This window comes from Ictalurus punctatus, chromosome 28 (genome assembly GCF_001660625.3).
Source record: "Ictalurus punctatus breed USDA103 chromosome 28, Coco_2.0, whole genome shotgun sequence".
In the NCBI taxonomy this organism is placed as follows: Eukaryota; Metazoa; Chordata; class Actinopteri; order Siluriformes; family Ictaluridae; genus Ictalurus; species Ictalurus punctatus.
The window spans coordinates 1,337,374-1,365,123 of NC_030443.2; the positions used below are offsets into that span (position 1 = coordinate 1,337,374).

A 27,750-nucleotide genomic window follows, 5' to 3' on the forward strand; every position below is an offset into this window, starting at 1 on the left:
GACACCAGTCCATCGCAGGGCACTACGCACTCACATATTTACAACTAGGGGCATTTTAGTGTAGATAATCCACTTACTGACATGTATTTGGCAAACCAGAGAAAAGCTAAATATAGACAATGACAAAGTAAAAACAGTTTTCCCTGTTATACAGGGGTGGGAGGGGGGACATTTATTTTCCAGCACACGGAGAGTGAGTTCACATGTTGTTGTAAGGTTCTCACAGAAAAGCAAATAAATCACAAATAAAAGGTTACTGTTGTTTTATTGAAAATGATGATTGTGTGCTGTGAAAGTGAAAGCACCTTTTACTACTAGTAATAATTAATCTATTATATAGCCAAAATAAATAAAGAATTAAAACAAACTTTAAAATGGAGTGTTTTGGGTATAGTTCTTCAGTTCGTCTGTCGGCGATAGTATTCCTGTTACACCACCACGATCTGTGAACGATTACAAATATTAAAAATGTATTAATGAAGGACTTTTGTACTGTTTATGGTTACAGATCTTGTGTGAGACTCGAGTCTTCAGGACAGACGAGTTTACACGGCCCTGTATCTCAGTAACATAACAACTGCGTTTGTTCTGTTTTTGAGGACTTGAAGAGAAACGCCCGTTTCCTTTCACTGTAAATAAACGGCCAGAATCTGTTCCATCATCACGATGCCCCTGTGCACATAGCAACCTCCCAAAAGACGTGACGCGCTACGGTTGGAAGAAGGCGGAAGAACTCGAATCCCAGGGCTCAAATCGAGAGCAGACATTCAGAGCTATTGATTCTTTAAACAATGAATTGAACAGGACACACCTGGGCCGCACGAAACACCGGTCAGTCACTTGTTTCAATATTTTTCCCCACTTGACAAAATGGGTGGGGTTCAAACCAAAAGGTGTCGTGTTCTAAGTTGCTCACAGATTTAAATATGAGGAAACAAAAGCTGAAAGTCTGATCTACCGTCTCATACTCGTCTTTTGATCTGAAACCCAAATGTCTTCACTGTATAGCGAAAGCAATAGAATTGGCCTCGTTGTTCCAATACATTTGGAGGGGACTGTTTGTGGTTGTTGAAAAAAAGTGGGTGGGACAGAGAGAGACCACACATGAAGGGAGGAAGAAATAAAAAAAAAATGTTCTAATCAATCAATAAATAATAAAGCCTTTCATTCGTTTATGTTCTAATGAATGTAAAACTAACAGACAGACAAAGACAGCTAAAAGACAGAACGGAGGAGGTGAAAGGAGTGCCGTGATGGTGAGAGCACAAAGAGAGGGAGAGAGAGAGAGAGAGAGAGAGAGAGAGAGAGAGAGAGAGAGAGATGGAGATAAACAAAGAAGCTTGACGAGGCTCCAGGTGAGAGGGCTAATCAAGTCAGAATATTAGGACCTGTAGGAGGAAGGTTACTCATAACTGGCCATTGTAAATATTCTGAGAAGTTCCCCTTTAGTGCATGTGACAGTCACAGCTGTCTGCCAGTTGAAGAGGAACTCCACTTGTGGTGTACATTTACCTGCAGTATCAGGTAGTATTGCATTTAGCGATGTAACATGAAACAATACACACGCACACACACACACACACACACACACACACACACATACACACACACACACACACATATATACGCACAAAAAGTGATCATGCCCGTTTTCATTCAGCTGTAGAGGTGTTCTGTTTCCTTATTATTTCCACAACATATATTCTCACTGGGGCTGAGCCTCCCAGGGGTTTAACTCTAGAATCATCCTTCACACACACACACACACACACACACACACACACACACACACCCGTCTTACTGAAAACATCACCACATCAATGATGACATTTTTCTAATCTGTTAACGTAGAATGTGTCTTCTGTACAAGTCTCTGTGAATAAACTGCTACTGCAGAATGAATATAAAGCTGTGGTTTGCAGCTGCGCTCGTGTCAGAGATGCTGTTCTACAAAATTAATCAACACCTTCTGACCAATCACAATCACAGAGCTGAATTAATAAACGCGCTGTGTAGAATACAGTATGTAATAAGATAGGAGTCATTAAGTAAGTGAGTTAGTGTGTCAGTTCTTCTTTAAGAGTAAAATCTGCCAACCTGCTTCAGCAAAGTGGCCACGCCCTTGTGTTACACACACACACACACACACACTTCTAAAGATGGACTGAATCAAAGTCTCTAGCTGTCTTTGGTTCGTGGAGGATAAGAGAAACGTCACAATGCGGTCTGGACAGAATTTATATCTGTTTTTCCTTATTATCACCGTATTAACACTCCTCGGGTAGGTCATTATTGCTATTATTATTATTATTATTATTATTATTATTGTTGTTGAGTGCTGGGATTTCAACTTTAGGCAGTTACTTTTTAACAGCTTTATTCTACGATTTACACTACAACAGCGTGTCCTGCCTAGTAAAGAAATATAACACAGTGCCATGTGTGCTGTTCAAAGATCTGGAAAAAATGGGTATTTATCATGTAAACTTTCAGTGTCAATAAAGCCCGTCTGAACTGAGAAAACATTTTTTGGATCGAGAGAGATGCAAAGAATCCGAATAGAAAGGAATGACATGTTACCGACGTGACGTTTCCTGACCTTTAAGATATTTAAAGCCCAGACTGTAAAGTATGTAGCAGCACATCCTACCAAACGAATGTTCTCCCTTCTTTACTCAATAGTGTCCTGTTGTTCTTCACTCTCCAGGTAGACATAGACGTATTAGAACTCAATTTGCATTTCCCGAGAGAATATTTGCAAACGTTACTTCCGTGGAGACCTTGATGGTTGAAATGGCTCTCTAAACGTGTTTTGACTTTGCCTGGCTTTGCTGGGGGAAACGAACCCGAACTGCAGGATGGGCAGCGGAGGTCCTCGCAGCATGTGGTGCGTTTCTTCAGTTCGGACAAGGACCTCGTTTCTTAGATTGTTATGTGCTTCTTGAAAAAGAGAGAGAGCCCAGTTGGTCAAATGAAACATTTTAAGTTCATTTCACAAACATAAGTTGACATAAATTAGGCTTAAGCCTAGTACTTGACCAACAGCGTCCTCGTCCTTGAAATCACTTCATATAGACTACATGGTACATGACAGGATCGAACACGTGGTATTTTAATAGCCAATGATCATGCAGGCCTTTGTTATTTCTGACTATTAAAAATGTCAAACGTTTCATTCAACGTTACAAAAACAATGTCGAAACGAAGAGATGTGCTGATAACATGTACTGTGGGGTAAACAGGCATTCAGCACGGCTTAAATATTATGATTATCATTTAATTAAAATGCTAAAACAATGAAAATTAAACAATAGACAGAAAGGTCAGGATCAGTGGCTTCTCAGGACTATCATGTGTAGCTCAACAGAAAGAGAGAGAGAGAGAGAGAGAGAGAGAGAGAGAGAGAGAGAGAGAGAGAGAGAGAGCACGATTGTTAAGTATGCTTATTGTCCCGTAACGGTTAAGGATGATATACTTAGCGTGAGTGCAAGCAGATGGACATCAGATACATATAAAGTGTAGATAACACAAGACAATGCAAATACAAACAAAGCAAACACAGCAACAATGCTGAAAACAGTGCAACAAACACAAACTATACAAATTACACATTCAGCGCCAGACAATTACAATGTAGGAACAGAAGGTGCAAATATTACACAGGTGCAGTTTAACGTACAAATATTTATTTAGAAATGTGTGCTCCGTAGTGCACAGATACATACAGTGCTGTGGAAAAGTATTTGCTCAATCCTGATTTCTACTGTTTTTGTGTAGATCTCGTAATAAACCGTTTCAGAAATGAACACAAAATCTGATATAAAACAAAGGCGACCTGAGTAAACACACACAATACAGGTTTTAAAGGTTAATGTTATTTATTGAAACAAAAAAGTTATCCAATACTAACTGGGCCTGTGTGAAAATGTATTTGCCCACATTGGTTATTAATTCCCCAAATGGGGTTGATAATGGGGTTCAGCTGGACTAGACACGACGAGACCTGATTACTGCAAACCCTGTTCAATCACATCAAAGCTTAAACAGAACTTTTACAACAGCAGGAAGCTGGTTAAAAGTTCTTACCCAGTAACACACAACGCCAAAGTGGAAAGAAATTCCAGAAATGATTAGGAAGAAGGTGATTCAAAATCCATCAGTCTGGGAAGGGTTAGAAAGCTATTTCAAAGGCTCTGGGACTCCATAGAAACACGGTGAGAGCCATTATCTCCAAATGGAAAAACGCGGCTCAGTAGTGAACCTTTCCAGACGTGTCCGACCTTCCGAAATTCTGCCAAGAGCACAGCACCTACTCATCCAGGAAGTCACAAAAGAGTCGAGGACAACATCAAAGGATCTACAGGTCACTCTTGCATCAATAAAGGTCACTGTTCATGACTCCACTATCAGAAACACACTGGGCAAAAATGGCTCCATGGGAGAGTGGCGAGGTGAAAACCACTGCTAACCCAGAAGAACATTAAGACTCGTCTGAATTACATCAAAACACACCTTGATGATCCTCAAACCTTTTGGGAGAATGTTCTGTGGACTGAGCAGTCGAAAGTGGAACTGTTTGGAAGACAGGGGTCCTATTACATCTGGCGTAAACCAAACACAGGATTCCACAAAAAGGACATCATACCAACAGTGGCCAGGGTGGCTTTGGATCAGGTGGTAGAGTGGGTTGTTGATGCCTCCACATGCCGAAGTGTCCTTGGGCAAGACACTGAACTGTTCCAGATGGCAGGCTAACGCCTGGCATGGTGTGTGTGAGTGTGTGTGTGTGTGTGTGTGTGTGTGTGTGTGTGTGTGTGTGTTTGTGAATGAGAAACAGTGTAAAGTGCTTTGATTAAAAGGTATATAAGTGCAGACCATTTACAGTCAAGCATGGTGGAGGAAGTGTGATGGTGTGGGGATGCTTTGCTGCTTCTGGGCCTGGGCAACTTGCAATAATTGCTCTCTACCTAAAGGAGAACATCCCGTCTTCAGTCCGTACGTTGAAACTCAAGCGCAAGTGGATTATACAGCAACTTGGAACACTTGGATCTCAGGGAATCACACAGGACTTATCTGGGCTGGACTCGTACAGTTTACTCATGGACAGCAGGCTACACCCGATTATCTTTTCTGAAGAACGGATGAGCAGGTGCTACAGTTCTCCTTTGGCCTGATCAGAAGCAGCACCAAAGCAGACAATTATATACTGTAGGATGTTAAGATGGAATCTATGGTAGCAGAAGAAATCTGCTGCCTTTCCTGAGCTCTTTTTGTGACACAGGTGATGTGTCTGTGTAACCTGAGTTCGCTTGACTGGACAATGCCAGGGTATTTGAATGGCTCGACCATGTGCGTGCTCCTGGTCACAATCTATTTAGACAGGTCCTTAGAGGTGCAGTCATGTGTATATAAGGAAAAGAGTAGGTAGGAAAGGACACACCCTGGAGGTGTGCCAGTGCTGAGGCTTATGGCTCCCATCAATCACCTCTACAGTGATTGTATTAAAGGCTAAAGATAAAGTCAACAAGCAAGATCCTCTCATAATTTTGCTCAATTCAGTCCTAAGCTTCTTTGGAATGATCAAGTTTTCGGTTGAACTTTTAACCAGGAGTTTGCTGAGATTTGTTTGCAGCTAAATAAATATTGTCACTCCCTCTACTTTACATGAAGTCTCTTATGAAAAACAACATTTCTGTAACTTCACTCACAATGTAACAGACCTCCATATTTGGATTGTAGTGTATCTGATTCTATAGAATCGTATTATTTGCGACATTATTTGTCGATATTCTTTTTAAAAATCAGTCTGTAGTGTCACATATTTATCACGGGATCATAAACTTGATGTGTATGTGTGTGTGTGTGTATGTGTGTGTGTGTGTGTGTGTGTGTGTGTGTGTTTTATTCATCAGGGTCAGTTACTTCAGCTACACATCTTCCTGGTTCAGGTAAGAAATACACACTCACTCACACTCACCCACACAGGTGAGCGTGAGCAGCCGTATGTGTGTGTGTGTGTGTGTGTGTGTATGTGTGTGTGTGTTTCATTTCTAAGAAATCAGCTGTTTCCAGGTCCGTACTCCTTAATTGTACTCTAAATGAGATATAATGCTTCTACCTTTTGAAACATGGCAACTGCAGTAAACTTTCACAAACGCATTAAGAGCACCTCCATGACCTTAATCTACTTTAAACCCATCTGTGTTTCGGCAATGCTGAACTGCCCCTACGTGTGAATGAGAGTATGGCTGTGTATGCGTTCTGCCCTGTGACCTTGACCTGGATGAGGCAATTACTCAATGTGTACGAATGAATTTTAATCCCACGTGTGATGTTGTGTGTTTGCAGTGGTGTGTGGGAGTGCAGACTGACTGTGTGAGTACCCAAACTCTTATAAACACGTTTACCTTTATCGTTATACGTCTATACGGTGCAGCCGCTCAGGTTTATATTCACCGCGGTTATTAGTTTTCCAATTTAACCGGTTTGTTACAGGTTTTTCACACATAATCTGTCAGTATCTATTCGAAACGGCTCAAATTCACATGGAAAATAAATTATTCTGTCCGCAGGCTAGATGTTGATTGAACCTACTTCGTTTGTTTAAATGAAGACCTTTTTATTTTACAGGATGTTAATGCACTAAATAAACTAACAAGATGCCTCCAGTCTCTGAGATGTTTTTTTCCCCCCTCGACAAGCATCGTAATTTATCCAGAAAATATACAGTATGAAATGATATAACATAGCAGTCAAGTTTCTTCTCCATTTTAGCTAGTTAAGTGGTAAGTTTTTTTTGGGGTATTGAGATGTTGATTCAGTGTCCTTCTCCGAAAAACACGAGGACTTATTTTCGTCTTGAGCACAATAAGCATTGTGTGTCAACAACTGGGCCTACTTCTTTTCAGATGTTTGCATACAAGGTTTTACTTTGAAAGTCAGTTTTTCATCTCCTTTGCCTGGTGCAGATAACTCAAGGTCAAAGAATACCATTAAGCTAAAATTCCTGGAAGAGACATTGAAGAATTTAGTGCTCAATCAGGGCTTGGTGAAGAGATGGAGTCTTGAATCTTTGTTTGTAAATCAGCCAGGGGACGTTCAGAAACTACCCGCTTATCAGAAATGGTGGGAATAAAGTGTTGATGCACGCCTTCCTTGTAAGATGAGATGATATTTCACTGATCAGCTCCATGAAGTGAAATATCTGAAGTCTTGTGACTACACAGCGTTCCTGTCAGGGTTACTGTAGTTACTGAACCACTGCTAAGAAGTTCTTTAAGAAGACTAAATATGTAATGAGTATACTGGTTTCATAACAAATTCCACTGACCTACAATGAATCTATTAAAACCATCACATATTATGGTTTAGAAACGTGCCTAATTTTGTTTGAGGTCTCATACAGTAGTTTTACACGCATCCGAGGTTAAAAACACTTTAACGTGCTCATAATTTAAACTGCAGCATTACCTTTTCCCCAAATGTCACAAACAACCCCTTAAATGATCCGATTCTTAACGATTCATTCTAAACTCCTCTTTTCAGAGAGCATACTCTGCTCTGATTGGTCAGATGTCCCAGCGAGCAGGTGATGAAGATGAGAGGCGGGGCTTTTTCTTACAAACCTTAAGTAGGTTAATACAGGAAGTAAAGTCTGGAATTACTAACGACTCGTTTCAGCTGTTCAGAATCGGTTCCTTCATTTGCGACTCAATCAGTACGTTTGTCGTGCGCTTAGATTTTTATTTTTTTTTACATTCAAAAACAGCTTTATAGCACACTACATGAAATGGAATATTTGATAAAACACAATTATGAACAAAACCCTTACTGTTATAGAAACAAGAGCCACAAGGGGGAGACATGCACCAAACGTCACATTGTAGATCGCAGGGCTGGTAAAAGTGCACACTAAGAGCTCAAAATAGCTCATTAAAAACATAATAGAAAACGATATCATGCTCAGTTGTAGTCTGTGTTTGTTGAATCAAGGGCTATTTTATTCATTCATATATATTCAATTAGTCTTTTTTTCCGTTTGTTTGTTATATGTGACATTTTTAATCTGTCGCGTTGCATTGTTTACATTTGACAGCCAAGAAGTCTCCATTTACTATGCCAGTTTTTGTTGTTGTTGTGGGTTTAAAGGTGTTTGGGTTTATAGGCGGTGGTATAGATGCTATTGAAAGAAGAAAAGAGAAAAATCTAAACAGTTTGAACACTTCCACTCAAGAAAAATCTGATTTGTATAATATGTATGAGCATTTAGAAAATCAACTTAAGCGTGTGTGTGACAACTCTGAATATAACTTTCCTACAGAATTACTGACATCATTTTTGGAGTTAAGTTGCCGAGCTTGAATACAGCACGGAGGTATTGGGTGAAAGAAAATCCAGTTCAGTAACAAAGTCATTGTAGTGAAAAGCTTTTTTCAAGTCTCAGAGAATTACATGGACAATGTTTGTTGGGGGTTAAGGGGAAAATACCCAGTGTGGATGTTTCAGCTATGAATTACTCCCACGCAACTTTACACCCTTTCCTCTCCTTGTCTGTCTGACACACATATGCACATAAGTCTGTACCTGCTCATATTTCAGGGAAGAAAAAAAGCATGGTAATACAGACCTAATCTTTCCTCCAAGGTGAGAACACACACACACACACACACACACACACACACACACACACACACACACACACACACACACACACACATGTCTCCTCTTCTCTGAGACGCTGGTTGCTGAGATGCTGTGGGACATTACATGTCTTACTTCACCATGCCAAAGATTACACACATTTTTGAATCAGTTTATGTGGCTTGTCCACCATACACATCCTTACAAATGGGCTGTTACTATAGAAACGAGTCCGGATTAGAATGAGCACATTAATATAAACACCAACAAATCAGATTCAACAATTCAACATTGCTGTATAATAATAATAACAATAATAATAATAATAATAATAATAATTATATTTACTTCACTACTTTCCTACTAGGATTGCATGCGCTCAGCCCAGTGTGAGTAATAGGTGAGTAAATGTGTGCGCATAACAACAGAACATTTGTCACCTGTCCGTACCTACCAATATACTGTAAATTAAGTGAAAGCTAAAGTGTGTGTGTGTGTGTGTGTGTGTGTGTGTGTGTGTGTGTGTGTGTGTGTGTTGTCAGTCGGCCAGATGTCTCCACAATGACCCCGTGGTTAGCTCCAATTGTGTGGGAGGGTACATATGATTTGACGGTGATTGACAACATCTACAAACAACAGAACATCACCGTGGCCGTCACCGTCTTTGCTCTGGGGAAGTAGGTCTTGACACTTGACATGCACAAAGCATTGTGGGTAATGGTGTGTGTTAAAATGTTAAAAAATTTAAACACGTTTGCCAGCAAGGCTCTAACGGTGATGACACTAAACGGGCTCCTAAGTGGTGCGACAGAAAACTGTTTGCAAATATGCCACAGCTATCCATGTCCTGGTGCCAAGGGAGCAAAATTGGCCATGCTCTCTGGGTGGGAGGGGCATCGTGTCTCCATCACGTCTGTCAGTATGCAGAAGAGGGCAAATAGCACTTTAGTTCCATCAAAAACCTCGGTAATGAATCCCTTTTATGACTAACTGAATATGTTCCTGCAGGTACGTACGCTTCCTGAAGGACTTCCTAGAATCTGCAGAGCAGCACTTCATGGTGGGCTACCGAGTGCATTATTACCTGTTTACAGATCGTCCGGACGAGGTTCCCACAGTAACGCTGGGGGAAGGGCGTCAGTTGACCGTGATAAAAACAGCAACCTCAAACCGCTGGCAGGAAATCTCACTGCGCAGGATGGAGATGATCGAGAAGCTCATCGAGAAGGAACTCACCGACGAGGCAGACTACATATTCTGTCTCGACGTCGACTCCAAATTCTACGCTCACTGGGGGGCGGAGTCTCTGGGCGACCTTGTCGGCGCGCTGCATGCCTGGTATTTCGGAACATCTCGGGAACAGTTCACATACGAGCGGCGTCCTGAATCTCAGGCCTTCATACCTTTACAAGAAGGAGACTACTACTACGGAGGGGCCGTGATCGGAGGACGCCTCGAGAAAGTGCACAAGCTGGTGAAGACGTGCCGCATGCAGCTGGATGTGGACCGAGCCAATCACATTGAAGCGGCATGGCAGGAGGAGTCTCACCTGAACAAGTACTTCCTGTACAATAAGCCCAGCAAGGTGCTCTCACCTGAATACCTGTGGGATGACAAGAAAGGGAAACCCAGCTACATGAAAGTGGTGCGTTCCTCTCAGGTGCTCAAGAATAACGCCGAGGTCCGACCCAACCCTTAAAGCACACTGTACTGTAATGGGTTTCTCAGGAAAGATAAATGAACTAACGCCACTAACTCTATCACCATCATCTCGCAGGTTTCAACCACAGACTACACCAAGGTCTTCCATCAGCTCAGGAACTTGAACGTTCATGAAACCAAAACTTCCTAGATCATTATATTGATAAATGGTGTTTTCCTGGGTTTTTAGGTTATAATTTTATGTTTGTAAATGAACTCAGTTACACAAATGCAATAAAGACAATTCTTAAAGGAAATCTAACTCCATGTCTTCAAATTTCAGTACAGGAACCATGGTGCAGTAGTTGCTCTTCTTAAATATACATTCTCTTTTATCTACCTCATTTGAATATGCTGAATAGGTCGAATCATTTTGAATCTGGAGAAGTCATTATAAGTCTCGTTTTCAGTTGAATTTGGGGAACCCACTCGAAGCATTCGTTGTGTCGAACTATTTCAGCTGCTTTGTTTGATTTGTTCATCGCAAACAGCTGGAAGTCTGTCAGTTTTGACAATAAACCTGATTTGCACTGGGGGTTGAATCATTTTGATTGCAACTGTATTTATTCATTTATTCATTCAGATTATTAAAAAATAATATGGGACCGAGTAAGCAACATTAGTAAAAAACAATGTGTTTCCCAAATCAGGAACGCATTATTTACAGTTGACAAAAGTAGCCATCTAATAATATCTAATATCAGATTTACTTGGGTTCTTGGGTTAAGTACATTCCAGAACGATCAGAAAGGTTCACTGGATTCACTATCAGGATCGTTGTGTGTGTGGAGCGGAGGCTAGTTCGTCCGGTCCAATCCCAGAGAAGCATACTACTGTCGCACAACGTGCTGAAAATGTTCATGCTAGTTCTGATAGAAAGGAGTCAGAACACACAGTGCATCACAGCTTGCTGTGTATGGAGCTGCGTAGCTGCCACATGCCCATGCTGACCCCCTGTGCAGTGGAAGAAAGTGGGCTGCTCTGATGAATCACGATTTCTTTTGCATCATGTTGGAGGTCGGGTGTGTGCGTGTGTGTGTGTCAGTTACCTGGAGAAGACATGGCACCAGGATGAACTATGGGAAGAAGGCGAGCCGGCGGAGACAGTGTGATGCTCTGGGTGATGTTCTGCTGGGAAATCTCGTGTCCTGGCCTTCATGTGGATGTTACCTCGACACATACCGCCTACTTAAACACCGTTCCAGACCGAGTACACCCCTTCATCATAACAGTATTCCCTAATGACAGTGGGATAATGCTCCCAGAGACACTCCAAAAATTGTTCAGGAACGGTTTGAGGAACATGACAAAGAGCTCAAGGTGTTGACTCAGCCTCCGAATTCCCCAGATCTCAATCCGATCCAGCGTCTGTGGGACGTCCTGGACAAACAAGTCCGATCCACAGAGGCCCGACCTCGCAACTTACAGAACTTAAAGTATCTGCTCCTAACGTCTTGGTGAAAGATTCCACAGCACACCTTCAGATATCATTCCATTTATGCAGTGGTCTGTTTTACCCACCATTTCACCCAAACAGTTTTATAAGTTTTACCCATCTTTGTACTGTCAGAAAGGTGAAGATACAAAGAAACGCTCTGTATTATTCTTATTAACAAGCACAATTAAACTTATCGTCACTCACCGACTTCACCATCAGGTCCATCCAAGTTCAATTCGATGTTCTATTGCGCCTTTTCACCCTTGCTTTCTTATTCTTAAGGCTGACGAGTGGTTTATTTATAAGTGGGTAATTTATACCCTTATACACCCCCCATGAATGTATGCAGTCAATTCCTTTGGTGCCTCGATCAGAGTAACCACACGATCTAGTTCATGACATTAACTGTGGATTAACTGTGACGAACAGAATCATCTTCAATTGTCCAAATACTTATTTGTCTACTTTTGACAAGGATTTTTTTTAAAACATGGGGTTTCCAAAACATCAAAATACTAAAAATAGTAACAAATAAAGAAATTTTTTAAATCCTATTATTTTTACTGTAACAATTTGTAAACCTTAAAATGTATATCTTTCATTTTCAATGCCATTAAATCTTCCAAGCATAAATACTTTACAATAAATAAATAAAATAAAATAAAATAAACACTTGTATACCACTAATACCTTGTTCAAAAAAAGAGATTTGCTCGTTAAATAATATTATATTATTTACAATTACAATAGAAAGCTTGCTATGTAAACAACATTTATTCATTTTGCAATGTATTTTCAATACATAAGTTTTTAAAGTGTGTGTGTGTGGTGTGGTGTGTGTGTGTGTGTGTGTGTGTGTGTGTGTGTGTGTGTGTGTGTGTGTGTGTGTGTGAGTGTTTGTGTGTGTGTGAGTGTGTGTGTGTGTGTGTGTGTGTGTGTGTGTGTGTGTGTGTGTGTGTGTGTGTGTGTGTGTTTGTGTGTGAGTGTGTGAGTGTGTGTGTGTGTTCCTCTCTTTGTCAGTTTGTATATACACAAGCAATAAGTCTGTACCTGCTCATCTTTCAGGGAAGAAAAAAAGCAAGGTAATACAGACCTAATCTTTCCTGCTGGGTGAGAACACACACACACACACACACACACACACACACACACACACACACACACACACACACACACACACACACACACACACACACACACTCCTCTCTCTCTGTGGAGCTGAACATGTGCGTCTCCTCTTCTTTGACATGCTGGTTGCTGTGATGCTGTGGTCGATATGGCTTCTCTGGAATTACTGACCTAACGTTATGTGTCTTTATGATTAATATTGACGCTGGAGTTAATCCCACTTGCTGATGATCTCAAGATTTTCATGATTTTCCTCAGAGAGATTTTCCTTCACCACGGTCGCCTCAGGCTCGCTCATTAAGACTCGAAACTGCATCCAGATTTCAGTAAAGCTGCTTTATTGTTAAACGTGTTATAGAAATAAAATCGATTTGTTACGTAAGGAATAAAACACGAGTTACCACCCTGAAGTGGATCATTTTACAGTAGTAATGTAACAGCCGTGAAACGAGTTATTTCCTGTTCTTACACTCGTTCCCTCACTAGCCTCTCTTTTGTTTCTCTGTGTTGAAGGTACAGTTTTATCTCTGACTGATGCAACATTCCGACACTTCAGACTCCTTCCATAAAATTTACATAAACGTCTCATTACATGTCTTACTTCACCATGCCAAAGATTACACACATTTTTTAACCAGTTTATGTGGCTTGTCCACCATACACATCCCTACAAATGGGCTGTTACTATAGAAACGAGTCCGGATTAGAATGAGCACATTAATATAAACACTAACAAATCAGATTCGACAATTCAGCATTGCTGTGGTATAAATGAAAACCCTAAAACTTTTATCTTTCATTTTCAATACCAATAAATCTTCCACAAATAAATACTTTACAATATATATACAATATATATACAATATATTTACAATAAATATATAATTTTTTAATAAAACACATTAGTATACCACTAATCCTTGGTAAAAATTAAATAAAATAAAATAAAAATTTTGCTCGTTAAATATGTAGTATGTAAATACAGTCCCCCTTTGATGCTCTTGGCCAAAAAGAGGCATCACATCCACCCCCTTTATACAGATTACACCTCCGGAATTGGGCAGGTGCCCCGTGACGGTGAAGCCCTGCCTAAGGTTATCGTCCTCTGGCCACTGGAGAATCTTACCCGTCATTGGGTCATCACCTCATGCACACTGGTTCCTGATCCCTCCAATTAGGCAAAACTTTATCATAAGGTTTGTTTTATAATTTGGTACTATATAAAATGTGTTGGGTTAGGAAGAGAGGAATTCAAGTACCATCACAGCCAGCGGGAACGTCTTAACATGATCCTTGAGTTATCTGCAATTTGGCGTCTTGATAAAGAACACATACAGCATAACATAATGCATTGGCAAACAATGAGGAGTATACATGTGCAAACAACAGTTTTGAAGGTTACGTGATAAATCTGAATAAGCAATAGATAAGTCTCTGTCATGTGTCCGTCATGGATTGAATGACCTTGTCTGTTGGGTAACATTTACATACGGAAAGTAATAATTTCTTATAGACCATGTTGACTCTAGTCTCATATGAAATGAGGTGATATTTAACAGGCAAAGTGTCTGGCTGCTGATGACAAGGATAGAGAAGTGACAGAGAAGAAGTGATCAAGAAGGGTCATAGTTGCATATTGTTACAAGCCCTTTTTTTTATGAGAGATGAAAGATAGGGCAGATGTGATGGTGTGAACGTCCTGTACAGTCTCTTCTTCCTCCCGTAGTCCCTCATGGAGATAATCATCTGTTTACAAAACCTACAGCCCCACTAGGGCCTTAAGCTTGAGTTCTTTCTTGCAGTACTCTTGTGCACTAATCTTACTGGATATTCCCAGATTCTTCCAGATGTCTCCAAGTACCCTCTCCACAAACCCCAATAACTTCTGCCTGAAGGTGGTTTCCCTGGGATGATTTGCTTATCGATCTTCTGTTAGGTGGTCTGTGGATGAGTTGGTTGCTACAGCACCATGATACCTCAGGAATGCTGTTGAAGAGATACCTTCTGTCACACACTCTCCCTGGTACTGTTCATCCAGATCTGGAGACCACATCGTCAGATTCACTAGAGCTGGGACATAGATCCATTGGACGTTGTTGATTAGCACTCCGGGATAGGGTTTCATCACCACACCTGATGAAGGAACTGATTGCTCTGGCACTCTTGCATCTTTACTGCTGTCAGGAGGGCTGCCATCATAATTATCGACATCTTTATTTCCTTTGGTTAGGAGATACTGAAAAACACATGCAAACAGAAAGAATGGCCCTCCTTTTGTCCCACACAACACATCACACAACACCCTCTAAACACACACAATAAATAAAATAATCAGTAAAACATTACAAACACATACATGGATACGATACAAAATATCATGCCGCAGTCTTAGGTGGAACCCACAATGGAGTGTCACCACATCTGTACAGTAACATGTTGTCATGTATGATTAGCTGTGCATCATGCTTGGCAAACAGACCGTCTACAATAGATTGTCCATTGTTCTTCGGTCTGATTGCTTCTGTTCCTGATGGGTCACTCTGTTGAGTGCTTTTCAGGCCTTCCGGTTCTCTAATGTTGGTAGCTGCAATTGATTCTAGCTCTGTGACACCTGACAATGTTATTCCTTCTCCATGTGAGCACGAAGTTCCTCATTGTCCTTGCTCAGTCTGTTTACTGTAGCCTGAAACTGGTTAAGATCAATTGTAGGATCTGTTCTCCTAGACAAAACTTTTCATTCGCTAGAAATATGTCCGTCTTTGCCACATGAATAGCACACTGGGGGGTTATCAGGGTTATAAGGAGGTGGACTCTCCTTTTTATCTCCAGTAGCATGGCCCTCGTTTATCCAGGAAACCTTGCGACCCACATTCAGATCTTTTGACACCTATTGCTGACAGGGGATGAGATTTCTTTGAATTATCATTACTGTTTGTTTGAATTATCATTACTGTTATAAAAAATTTTGGCAATAATGTCATTACACTCGTAGAGATGCGTGACATGCATTGCCACACCAGAACGGGTGATCCAAGCATGCTATTGTTAGTTTTAAGAATTGCGATTCTGCATTCTGATCTTTTCCTCTTTCTAGATCGTTTCACTAGCCTGGTACATTTTAGTAGAAATCACCCCGTCACCGAGTCTAGAATGAAGCAGTGCATTTTCAGCCTCCACTTCATCTAGCCTTCGCTTAGTCACTGTATACAAAGCAAAAACCGCTTGAAGCGCATTTGCAACTTTTCTTTTTTCACTTGGGAAAAATGTTTGCAGACGAGACAGATGACTCCTGTCCACCTGAATCCACAGGGCCCCGCCCTATATATTTGAACCATTAGCCTGTGGCGTGACTACAGAGGAAAACAAAACAAAACCAGCCGCAGAGTGTTTGGAAGGAGTGTCTGACTGGTAGTTAGATTGTAGGCTTGAGCTGTTCATGAATAAAAGGTGAAGACTCTTCCCTTCAACACGGAATCTCGTTGCATAGTTTTTCAAGCAGCGGCTTGTAGAGTTTTATGCGGATTAATTAGCTCAAAAGCAAATAAAACTGTCGGTTAAAAATTTAGACATGTACCTTCGAAGTCCACCTTTCTCCAATTCTCGTAGCTCTCCAGAATAAACACGCTCGAACTCTTACACCACTGAAACAAACACCTGCGACCCAATTGAATGTCTCTCTCATGTACTAATTCTGTAGGAAAGCACCACGTGCTGTCATGAATAATTAAGAGACAGCGTCGTCTCATAGGATAAGAACACACAGGCTCATGAATAAAAAAAGGTTTTATGATAAATCCGAATTTTTTGCAGAGTATTTTTGTAGGTCTGATCGGTTTTGAAAGTAACGTGAAAGTAAAGTCATTAGGAATCTGATGACTTTTTACATCAGGCAATCAGTAACGTAATCAGATTGTCATTTTAAAGTAGTAATTAGCAGTCTGTAGTGGATTTGTTTTTGTTTTTTTGCATGTGTATATGTGGCCTCAGACTCAGAGCTTCACATTTAGCAGTGAAATGATCGAGTAATGCAGGTCCATTTTGCATAGAGAACATGTGTTCATGTTACATTCATCTGGTGGCACTGTGAAAAGCTGACGCTCAAAAGACCACGCAAACGAACGTGCGTTTACAACATGAATTCAACCATCCATAGTAACCGCCTCACAGTCATGCTAACAGTCATGCTAACGGCGGTTTAAATTAGGCTACTAGTTTAAACCTAACATCGTGGCATGGCGCAAACAAAACTAATAACTAACCGTCCTACACCGTTGGAATTAAATAAAGTAAATTAAAGCTGAAAGTCTGCCCTTTGAACTCATATTCATAACTGAATATAGCAATAACTTTGCAAAAACATGGAAGGATTTATGGCCCTGGGTGGAAAACTGTAATAGCTGTTCCTCCCCTATTTTAACAACCACCAACCGTAATTGCCATGCAGCACTTATTCTGTTGTTTCAACATCATTCTTACAAAACTACTCATCAGAAATCCTCTACTTACACAAAAGCTGCTTAAATTCCATTTCTGAAAGACAGGTTTGCATAACGTTTCAGTGTTCATGCGTTGTCTGCATAAGCTGTGCACTATCAGCATAGAAACTGACGCTAATATCAAACAGCAGTTCAGTAAGTTCAATTACAACAGTATTTGCAAGAGAAATTACACACAGTATTTGCAAGGGAAATGGGTCTGTTTATACAGGAAGCACTAGAAAGGCAAGCTTCATACTGGGGACATGTTAAAAATGACAAGATTTCAAATAAATCAAAACAAAGTAATATCAATACGAATAGCAGCAGCAGTAGCATCATCTTCATCATCAGGGTGGTTTAGTGGTTAAGGGTTACTTAACCACTGGGTTACTGATCAGAAGGTTGGGGTTCAAGCCCCAGCACTGCCAAGCTGCCACTGTTGGGCCATTAAACAAGGCCCTTACCCCCCTCTACTCCAGGGGTGCTGCATCATGGCTGCACCTGCACTCTGACCCCAACTTCCTGACATGCTGGGACATGTGAAGAAAAGAATTTCACTTTGTATATGTATATGTGATCAATAAAGACTCATTATCATGGAGTTCAGGCGCACGGTGGCTTAAAGCACTTCTATAAGTCGGTCCGGATAAGAGCATCTGCCAAACGCCGTAAATGTAATATGAACGCCATGTTGTTGTGAGGTCAAATGAGTTTCGTTTTACTCCAGTGCATATGTACGTCCACTTCAGATTTACACACAGATAAAGTCTTTTGATTTTGTACTTTATACAAAAATGTTGTCTTCGTAAGCATAAAAAAAGAGATATGTTTAAAGAAATAATATTAACAAGGAAAAAAGTATTTGGATTCCACAAATGACCAACATTAGCACTTTGTTGCAAAGCTGTTCCTAAGAAGTGGTTAGGTTTTTTTTTTTTTTGTAGCCCTGTGGTTCCCTCTGATGGACACGCAACTTCAAAATCCTCCATAATGTAGGATGGGATTTGAATCAGTCCATTCCTGTTTCCTTTGATGACGCACAATGCTTCAGTACTGTTAGCAGAGAAGCAGCTCCACATCGTGACACTCCCATCACCGTGTTTCACAGTATGGTGTTCTTAGTTTACAGTTTTACACTCAGGTCTCCTTTAGCGAACAGTGGATTAGTTCAACAAACAAAATTCATATAAAACCCATAATGAACTTCCCTTTAACTTCACACTAACCGATGTTACCCAGATGAGGACGGGTTCCCTTCTGAGTCTAGTTCCTCTCAAGGTTTCTTCCGCATATCATCTTAGGGAGTTTTCCTCACCATCGTCTCCACACGCTTAAACCCTTTATCCTGTTTTTATATGTTTCTGTAAAGCTGCTTTGAGATAATGTCAGTTGTTATAAGCGCTACACAAATAAAACTGGATTGAACTTCACTCAGTCACTGTGTTTCCATGGCACACACACACACACACACACACATAAAGGAAACGACTGGAGCTTATTTCGTTCGCAGCAGTACACCTGTTCTCTTGATAATGTATTCTTTTAGAAAGAAAATTTTTATTTTAATCTTTTAAAATGAGCTACAATATATGATTCATTACATTTGCATGAATGGTACAGTAGTAGACCAAATAAAGTAATTTTTTTAGTGTGGATCAGCATGTGAAGGTTTGTTTGTCGTTTTTTTGTCAAGCAGCATCAGACCATCCCCCATCTCTCTCTATCTCTCTCTCTCTCTCTCTCTCTCTCTCTCTCTCTCTCTCTCTCTCGCGCACGCGTGCACATACACATACACACACAGACAATTATGGACTGATCTAAACTCTTTTTCGGTCACTGCTAGAGTGGAGAGAAAAGTTTTTGACTAACATGAGGAAAGTCACAATGCGGTTCGGAGAGAACTTCTATCTGTTTTCGATCATTGTCATCGTTTCACTGCTGGGGTATGTCAGTGTTATTGTTCATATCATTATTATTATTATTATCATTATTATTATTATTATTATTATTATTATTATAAGTAGTAGTAGTAGTAGTACACTGAGGCAGGTATTATTTATGAGAACGGTCTCAGATTTCAGATTCAGTAATATCATTATGACTTTGTCAGTGAATAAATTAAATAAAGTGATCATAACACACCCGGAACTGAACTGATTAAAGCCTGCAAAAAAAGGGATTTACATGCAGGTTGAATTTTGAGATCAAAGGATTTTCTGGGTTGTTTTTTTTGTTTTTTGTTTTTTTATCTATAGAGATTGAGCCGTGGGTGATTTGGTTTGAGGTATAATTTGAAAGTTTACACTTACACAGTTTTACCGTTTAATAATGCCAGTCACTTCCTGTCAAAAAACCTGCAGCTTTTGAAGGATTCAGCCCGAGGAGGACTGCGCTGTGTGCGTTTTCTTTAAAAACAATAGAAGAGTGTAGAAGTAGTGTAGAGTAGAAATGTTTAGTTCAGCAGAAATGTTTAGTTCAGCAGAAATAAATTTCAATAAAAATGAAACTGTAAAAAAAAGCAGTAATGTAGAGTTAAGTCAGACAGGAGCACGCGCGTGGAGAAGCTGTTCTGTATGAGCAGATTGGCGGAGTGGTTAAAGCATTGTGTTACTGATCGGATAAAAGCCTCAGCCAAATGAGAGAAATCAAAAATAAGCTTATTTTAAGCATAAATTCTTGTTTCTGGCTTTGACTTTTGCTGGTGTGAGTTAATGGATCTCTCGTTAAAACATGTCTACCTGTGTTCTGACGTTGCTTCTCAGAATTGCCACAATAATTGCCTCTGCTGTACTTGCAACATGTACATATATTTATAGTTATTTCATTAGTGACTGCATATTGTCCATGTGACATCAAAATGGTACATAGGGCAACCTCCAGTAATATTGGCACCCTTGGTAAATATGAGGAAAAGAAGGATGTGAAAAATCTGTTTTTATTGTTTAAACTTGTCATCTTTTGCTAAAATGAATTCACAAAAATACTCTGCTCTCATGGATATCAAACACAACACAGGTTTATCAAAAAAAAATATTTGTTGAATATAGGTGTGCAACAATTATTGTCACCCCTATGAATTCATATGAGGAAAATATATTTGAAGTATATTCTCATTACATTAAAAAAAAAAAATACACCTGGGTGCGTAGGAGCAGGAAATTGTTCAACCGTGACTTTCTGTTTCACAGGCCAAATTCCCTTAGTCATTCACAACAATGGGTAAGAGTGAGGAATATAGCTGTGATGTGCGGCAAAAGCTTCACAAAATGGGACGTGTCTATAAGAAAATATCACAAGCATTGAAAATGCCCATTTCCACCATCAGGGCAATAATTAAGAAGTTCCAGTCAACTGGAAATGTTATGAATCAACCTGTAAGAGGATGTGTGTGTGTGATTATATATTGTACAGAATATTTTCCTGGCAATTATTCATTAACTTTCAGTTGCGTTCAATAGTTGCTGAGTGTATTTGTGCTGTTTTCCTCTACAGGTTAGTATACCTTAGCTTCACTTCTTCAAAAAGCAGGTACGTAGTACAAACACAAACAAATAAAACACACCAGTAGGAGAGTGTTGGGGGAGACTCCTGCTTTTATTGGTTCTTTAAATGCAATCAGAGGAATCAAGGAAGACAAGATGCTTCTACATAAAGGACACATCAATAAATGGGAGGTGGGGGTGAGATTGTATTACAGTGAGGGGGCGGGATCTGAGATTGTATTACAGTGAGGGGGCGGGGTCTGAGATTGTATTACAGTGGGGGGGTCTGAGATTGTATTACAGTGAGGGGGCGGGGTCTGAGATTTTATTACAGTGAGGGGGCAGGGTCTGAGATTTTATTGCAGTGAGGGGGCGGGGTCTGAGATTTTATTACAGTACTGGGCATCACAACTCACTGTTATCAAAGATACAGTATGATATGGTCTCAGAAGTATAGATAGGCTACTGTTAATAGCCTATAATAGTTCTAGGGTGGCCAATTATATTTCAGGGGTAGACACAGGCGTGCCAGGCCACCCCTTCACTCTGCACTGGCAACTACCAAATGTCCACACAAGATAAAAGAATGTGGTCCTATTATGGAGATGAATGTGTTTTGACATTACTGAACTTGCCATCAATCATACACATACATGTATGTGAATGCTACAACACATGTGTGTGTGTGTGTGTGTGTGTGTGTGTGTGTGTGTGTGTGTGTGTGTGTGTGTGTGTGTCAGTCGGCCAGATGTTGCCACAACGACCCTATGGTTGGCTCCAATTGTGTGGGAGGGAACATTTGATCAGAAGTTGATTGACAACATCTACAAACCACGGAATATCACCGTGGCAACCACCGTCTTTGCAGTGGGGAAGTACGTTATTGCACTTATCACATGCAGAACATTGTGGGTGACAACTGTGTTAAAGTATAAACCTTTGTTTCTCGCGCTGGTTCCTCCAGATCTTACATATGACTCGTTATCAGTTTGCTAATTATTATCTTCAGGGCTTAATCTTCTTCATTATAACCTGAATCAGTGTTCCTGCAGGTACGTACGCTTCCTGAAGGACTTCCTGGAATCTGCAGAGCAGCACTTCATGGTGGGCTACCGAGTGCATTACTACCTGTTTACAGATCGTCCGGACGAGGTTCCCACGGTAACACTGGGGGAAGGGCGTCAGTTGACTGTGATAAAAACAGAAACCTCGAACCGCTGGCAGGAAATCTCACTGCGCAGGATGGAGAGAATCGAGAAGCTCATCGAAAAGGAACTCACCGGCAAGGCAGACTACATATTCAGTCTCGACGTCGACTCCAAATTCTATGCTCACTGGGGGGCGGAGTCTCTGGGCGACCTTGTCGGTGTGCTGCATGCCTGGTATTTCGGATCATCTCGGAATCATTTCCCATACGAGCGGCGTCCTGAATCTCAGGCCTTCATACCTTTTGAAGAAGGAGACTACTACTACGGAGGGGCCGTGATCGGAGGACACCTCGACGAAGTGCACAAGCTGGCGAAGACGTGCCGCATGCAGCTGGATGTGGACCGAGCCAATCACATTGAAGCAATATGGCAGGAGGAGTCTCACCTGAACAAGTACTTCCTGTACAATAAGCCCAGCAAGGCGCTCTCACCTGAATACCTGTGGGACGACACAAAATGGAAACGCAGCTACTTGAAAGTGGTGCGTTTCTCTCAGGTGGTCAAGAATTACGCCAACATCCGACCCAACCCTTAAAGCACACTGTACCTCAGTAGGTTTTGCACCAGATTGAATACTTCATGCTGTGAATTACATGAATTATCCATATAATACGATTCTTCATGGAACATAACTGAACTACGTTCGCTCATCCTAGTACCCTCATCTCTCAGGTTTCACCAACAGAACAGCAGGACTTTGCTTTCCCTTGGTAACACCACCTCTTTGTGGCAGTTATCCCAACTGCAATGTTCTCTCTCTCAAAGCTCTCACATCCTGTAACATGCTCATATTCTTGTTTTTTTTTTGTTTTTTTTTTTACACCGGAGATAAAAGAATGCCCATAAATACCATGAAACGCAGCCCTACAATTCTTAATCAGGGTGTTGATTGGTCAGTGTTGATTTTCTTCATATTCCTGTGTTTATGTTGATAAATGGCAATCACCATAAATTACCAGGCACACAAAACTCCATAAAAAGGCTGACTTCACAGAGTAGAAATCACAAAATTGCTACTAAACATCCCAAATAATCCCCGCAAGAATTTCTCTGAGGCGTTAGCTGAAATACTTTTGATTCACATACATCTAAGAAAATTCATTTTCTTTTTATTTAAAGTCTTTGTGCCTTGAAACACGCTGCGTTATTCGATGTGTTGAAGTAATTTCCACTGAAACAGGAAGCCACTGCGGGACATACTGAACGGCTCCTGCAACATTTTAAATAGCCGATAGCATTGAGTTTACCTCACAGCCTGGGTTAAACTGTACTTGACTGTTAACAACATGGGTTTTTATCATGTTGGGGGCGGGGCAACATCCTAAAATGGATGTCTAGGTATTTTTAATGCGGTTTAATGTCGTCGCAGCTAACATTAACAAACTAGCTAGCACAGGCTAACCTAGAGGTATTCAAACTGATTGCAAGGGGGTGTGGATGAGATTTAAAAAATAAAAACCCTTACATATTTTGTGCCGAAGCTTCATTTTAACAGTGTAACACAAAAATATCCCAAAAGAGCAGTTTTCATTTATTCCCTGATAAAAACATTACACGAGCTAATCAAATGGTTTATGGCCCGTTAACGAGGGGGAGCATAAAACACAGTTCGTTAAACACATCCTACTGGCGGCAAACAAACGGTCTGACTAGAGGAAATCATTTTTTTTTAAAAACCCTTTTAGCAAAAACATGTCGAGGTTAAAATCATTCAAAGCAATGTAGCTGCCCATCAACTTCACAGGCTATCGAAATTATCTTTGCTGCTAATGCTAGCTATATAGCTGAAATAAACTAAGCTGAAAGGATTTCTAATTCAGAAATGTTCATGTATATATATATATATATATATATATATATATATATATATATATATATATATATATATATATATATATATTTACTGTTAGTGCTATTGTGATAACTTGACAGGTTCACAGAAGTATTCCTAGCCTACCTCTGTGTGAAGTCATAAAACTATATGTCTGAATTACATTTTGGTTTATATGTTGTTAAAATGTTCTTTTCCCTCCTGTGAATTAAATCCACTAGCCCTGTTCACTTTTTTTCGAGCAGGTTGAGAGAGAGAGAGAGAGAGAGAGAGCTGTAACTCGTCCTGTGTCGCCCTCTAGAGGATGTCTGACCTTCCAAGAGTTCTTATACAACCCCAATTCTGAAAAAAGTTGGGACAGTAGGAAAAATGCAAAAAACAAACAAAAAGAGTGATTTGATGATTCAGTTCACACTGTACTATATTGAAGACACATTATTAACACATTATTTAATGTTTTACTTCATGAATTTAATTTATTTTTCAAAAATACACACTCATTTCAAATCTGATGACTGGAACACCAAAAAAGTTGGGACAGTCGATTGTTTACCGCTGGGTAACATCAGCTTTTCTTTTTAATAACACTTATTAAGCGTTTGGCGCTGAGTGAAGACACCAGTTGGTTAAGTTTAGCAAGAGGAATTTTCCCCATTCATCCATTATACATTTCTTCAGCTGTGTAACTGTACGTGGACTCCGTTACCTTATTTTGTGCTTCATAAAGTGTCACAGGTTCTCAATGGGAGACAGGTCAGGACTGCAGCAGGCCATGCTCGCACTCTCTGCTTACGCAACCGCTTGTAATCCGGGCACAATGTGGTTTGGTGTTGTCCTGCTCTGGATGGCAGTGTATGTTGCTTCAAAATGTGTACATATCTTTCTGCATGAATCATGCTTTCACAGATGTGTGAGTTACCCATGCCATGGGCACTGACACGCCCCATACCATGGGGACTGACACACCCCCATACCATGGGCACTGACACACCCCATACCATGGGGACTGACACACCCCCATACCATGGGCACTAACACGCCCACATACCATGACAGAAGCTGGCTTTTGGACTTGACGCTGATAAAAAGCTCGGACGGTCCTTTTCCTCTTTGTCCCGGAGAACACAACGGCTGTTTTGTCCAAAAACTATTTGAAATGTTGACTCGTCAGACCACAAAACATGATTCCACTGTTCTACTGTCCATCTCAGATGAGACCGAGCCCAGAGAAGTGGGTGGAGTTTCTGGACAGTGTTGATGTATGGCTTCTGCTTTGCACAGTAAAGCCTTAACTTGCATGTGTGGATGCAGTGGTGAATGGTGCCGACTGACAAAGGTTTACCAAAGTATTCCCGAGCCCATGTCAGATCTCCATTATAGACTCATGATGGTTTTTACTACAGTGACGTCTGAGGGATCGGAGATCACGCGCATTCAGAAGTGGTTTTCGGCCTCGCCTTTCACACCGAGATGTGACCAGATTCCTTGAATCTTTTAATTATATCGTGCACTGTAGAAGGTGAAATGCTCCAAATCCTACCGATTTGTCTTTGGGGAATGTTCTTCTCAAAGTGTTGGATTATTCTCTGACGCATCTGTTGGCAGATCGGCAAGACTCGACCCATCCTTGCTCTTGAAGGACTCAGCCTTTTCCGGAGGCTCCTTTTATACGATGAATAGACGGTTGCCTCACCTGTTTCACATCACCTTCTTATTTCAACTTGGGTCTATTGTTCAAAATGTAAACAAACAAGTCATTTAAACCAAGCATTTACTAAGACTGCTAAGTGTTTCTTACTCGTACATTATTTCTTAATCTTTCACACCTAACTGTTTTACAAACGTCTGTAGCAGAGTTATTTTTTTATTTATTTTTGCCACATCGTGCCTTTTTTCAAATAGTAAAGACAAACTGTTCACACAGGTGTGTGTTCTTTAACTGGTTAGGAATCGGATCTCCAAAATGTTTTAACACTGCAGGTCATGCAAATGCATTTTTATTCAGAAAGGATTAACCACCAATGATTAGAGTGCCAATAATTCTCCTAATTTAAAGTAAGAAATTTCTGATCTGTTCGATTTTTATGCATTTGTGGTGCTATGTTTAAACCCATTGTTTATCTGCATAATAAAACATTTCTTAAAAACAATATTTATAGAGATAATATTTTAATTTTTTTACGTACTAATATAAATGTGGAATGTAGAACATTATAAAGGAATTATCATCAATAACAGTTTAAATTAAACCAGGCAGTTTTATAACTAACCCTGTAGATGATATTATAGCAATATCAGATCAAGGATTAGAACGTTTTTCTCCCCTTACAGAGACTGAACTAGCTTCATTAATCTCTTCAGCAAAATCATCAACTTGCATACTAGATCCTGTACCTACATGTTTCTTTAAACAGATTTGTCCTGGAGTAATTGTACCTCTTCTAAATATAATCAATTCTTCCCTTAGCACTGTCTATGCACATAAATCACTTAAATTAGCAGTTATTAAACCCCTGATTAAAAACCTGACCTCGACCCCTCTCAACAGTCCAGCTATAGACCGATATCAAATCTCCCCTTCACCTCCAAGATATTAGAAAAGGTTGTACACGGCAGTTATGCTCGTACTTACATAGGAACAACATTCATGAAATGTACCAGTCAGGATTTAGACCTCATCATAGCACAGAGACAGCGTTAGTTACAGTAGTAAATGACCTTCTACTGACCTCTGATCAGGGTTGTGTCTCATTGCTTGTGTTACTCGACCTTAGTGCAGCTTTTGATACTATAGATCACACTATTCTCCTTGATAGATTAGAAAATGTTGTTGGCATTAAGGGAACAGTCCTCTCCTGCCTCAGGTCTTATTTGACCGATCGTTATCAGTTCGTAGGTGTAAATGGAGACTTCTCCACGTATACCTGTCATGAAATAAGGTTTAGGACGGATGCAATCGCAGTTAAGAGGCAAGGGGTCAGACGACCAACATACAGGCATAAACGAGGCAAGGCAAGAATCGAAAACGAGTAACAAGAAACCAAATTAAAAAACCATGAATACATACGAGGAACAAGGAACAACCGCTTGGTAAATGACAGAGATAATAGAAACTGAGCTCATTACTTCGCAAAGACATTGTGAATGAGCATATGAGTCTCTTTTATATTATGGTGTGATTGTGAGTGTGACTGGGAACAGGTGTGTCTGAATAGTGTTCTGGAGAAGGTGAACATGTGTGTGTGGGAAGTGTAGTCCATGGCAGCCATGTTTGTAGGCCACAGTCTAGATTACTGTAATGTCTTACTGTCTGGATGTTCCAGTAGGAGCATAAACAAACTCCAGTTGCAGCTGCTAGAGTCCTAACTAGAACCAGAAGATACGACCACATCACCCCGATCTAATCCACACTGCATTGGCTCCCAGTGAAATCTCACATTGATTATAAAATACTATTATTAACTAATAAAGCACTAAATGGTCTTGTGCCACAGTATCTAGGTGAACTTTTGGTTTTCTATGATCCGCCACGCCTACTTAGATCAAAAGGTGCGGGCTATTTGTCGGTACCTCAAATAGCGAAGGCTACAGCAGAGGGAAGAGCTTTCTCTTATAGAGCCCCACAGTTATGGAACAGTTATGGTTATGGTCATACATTATCAGTGGGACTGAGCTTCTCCGAGGGTTAAAGTCTAGAATCATCCTTCACACACACACACAGACACACACACACAGACACACACACACACACACACACACGCATGCATACACACACATGCAAACACACACACACACACACACACACACACACACACACACACACACGCACTCACACACGCATACA

General features: G+C 40.5%; 2 protein-coding genes across 20 annotated transcripts in view; both read left to right on the forward strand.

Moving 5' to 3' along the window:
* The window catches only part of LOC108262359 (globoside alpha-1,3-N-acetylgalactosaminyltransferase 1), an 88,908-nt gene that overhangs the window by 36,280 nt on the left and 24,878 nt on the right, over positions 1-27,750 (forward strand). For 2 of the 17 annotated variants that reach the window (XM_053676878.1, XM_053676875.1), the window contains exons 3-4: positions 6,349-6,375; positions 8,599-8,643. The exons of 3 other annotated variants lie outside the window; for them this stretch is intronic. In XM_053676878.1, the coding sequence (XP_053532853.1) occupies positions 6,349-6,375; positions 8,599-8,643 (72 nt within the window). Of the gene's footprint in view, positions 1-2,125; positions 2,282-5,912; positions 5,949-6,348; positions 6,376-7,588; positions 7,718-8,598; positions 8,644-9,007; positions 9,041-9,182; positions 9,318-9,648; positions 10,877-27,750 lie in introns of those variants that run through there. 12 more of the 17 variants (XM_053676870.1, XM_053676887.1, XM_053676871.1 and 9 more) reach the window with 12 other exon arrangements.
* On the forward strand, positions 19,176-22,952 carry LOC108260034 (globoside alpha-1,3-N-acetylgalactosaminyltransferase 1). 3 transcript variants are annotated; one of them, XM_017459953.3, is made up of 4 exons: positions 19,176-19,328; positions 20,878-20,913; positions 21,608-21,742; positions 21,920-22,952. In XM_017459953.3, the coding sequence occupies exons 1-4, from the start codon at positions 19,255-19,257 to the stop codon at positions 22,608-22,610; spliced, it is 936 nt and encodes a 311-aa protein (XP_017315442.1). In that variant the 5' UTR covers positions 19,176-19,254; the 3' UTR covers positions 22,611-22,952. The 3 variants fall into 3 exon arrangements, with proteins under 3 accessions (XP_017315442.1, XP_017315446.1, XP_017315445.2); XM_017459957.3 differs by lacking the exon at positions 20,878-20,913 and having other exon boundaries at positions 19,177-19,328; XM_017459956.3 differs by lacking the exon at positions 19,176-19,328 and having other exon boundaries at positions 19,918-20,913.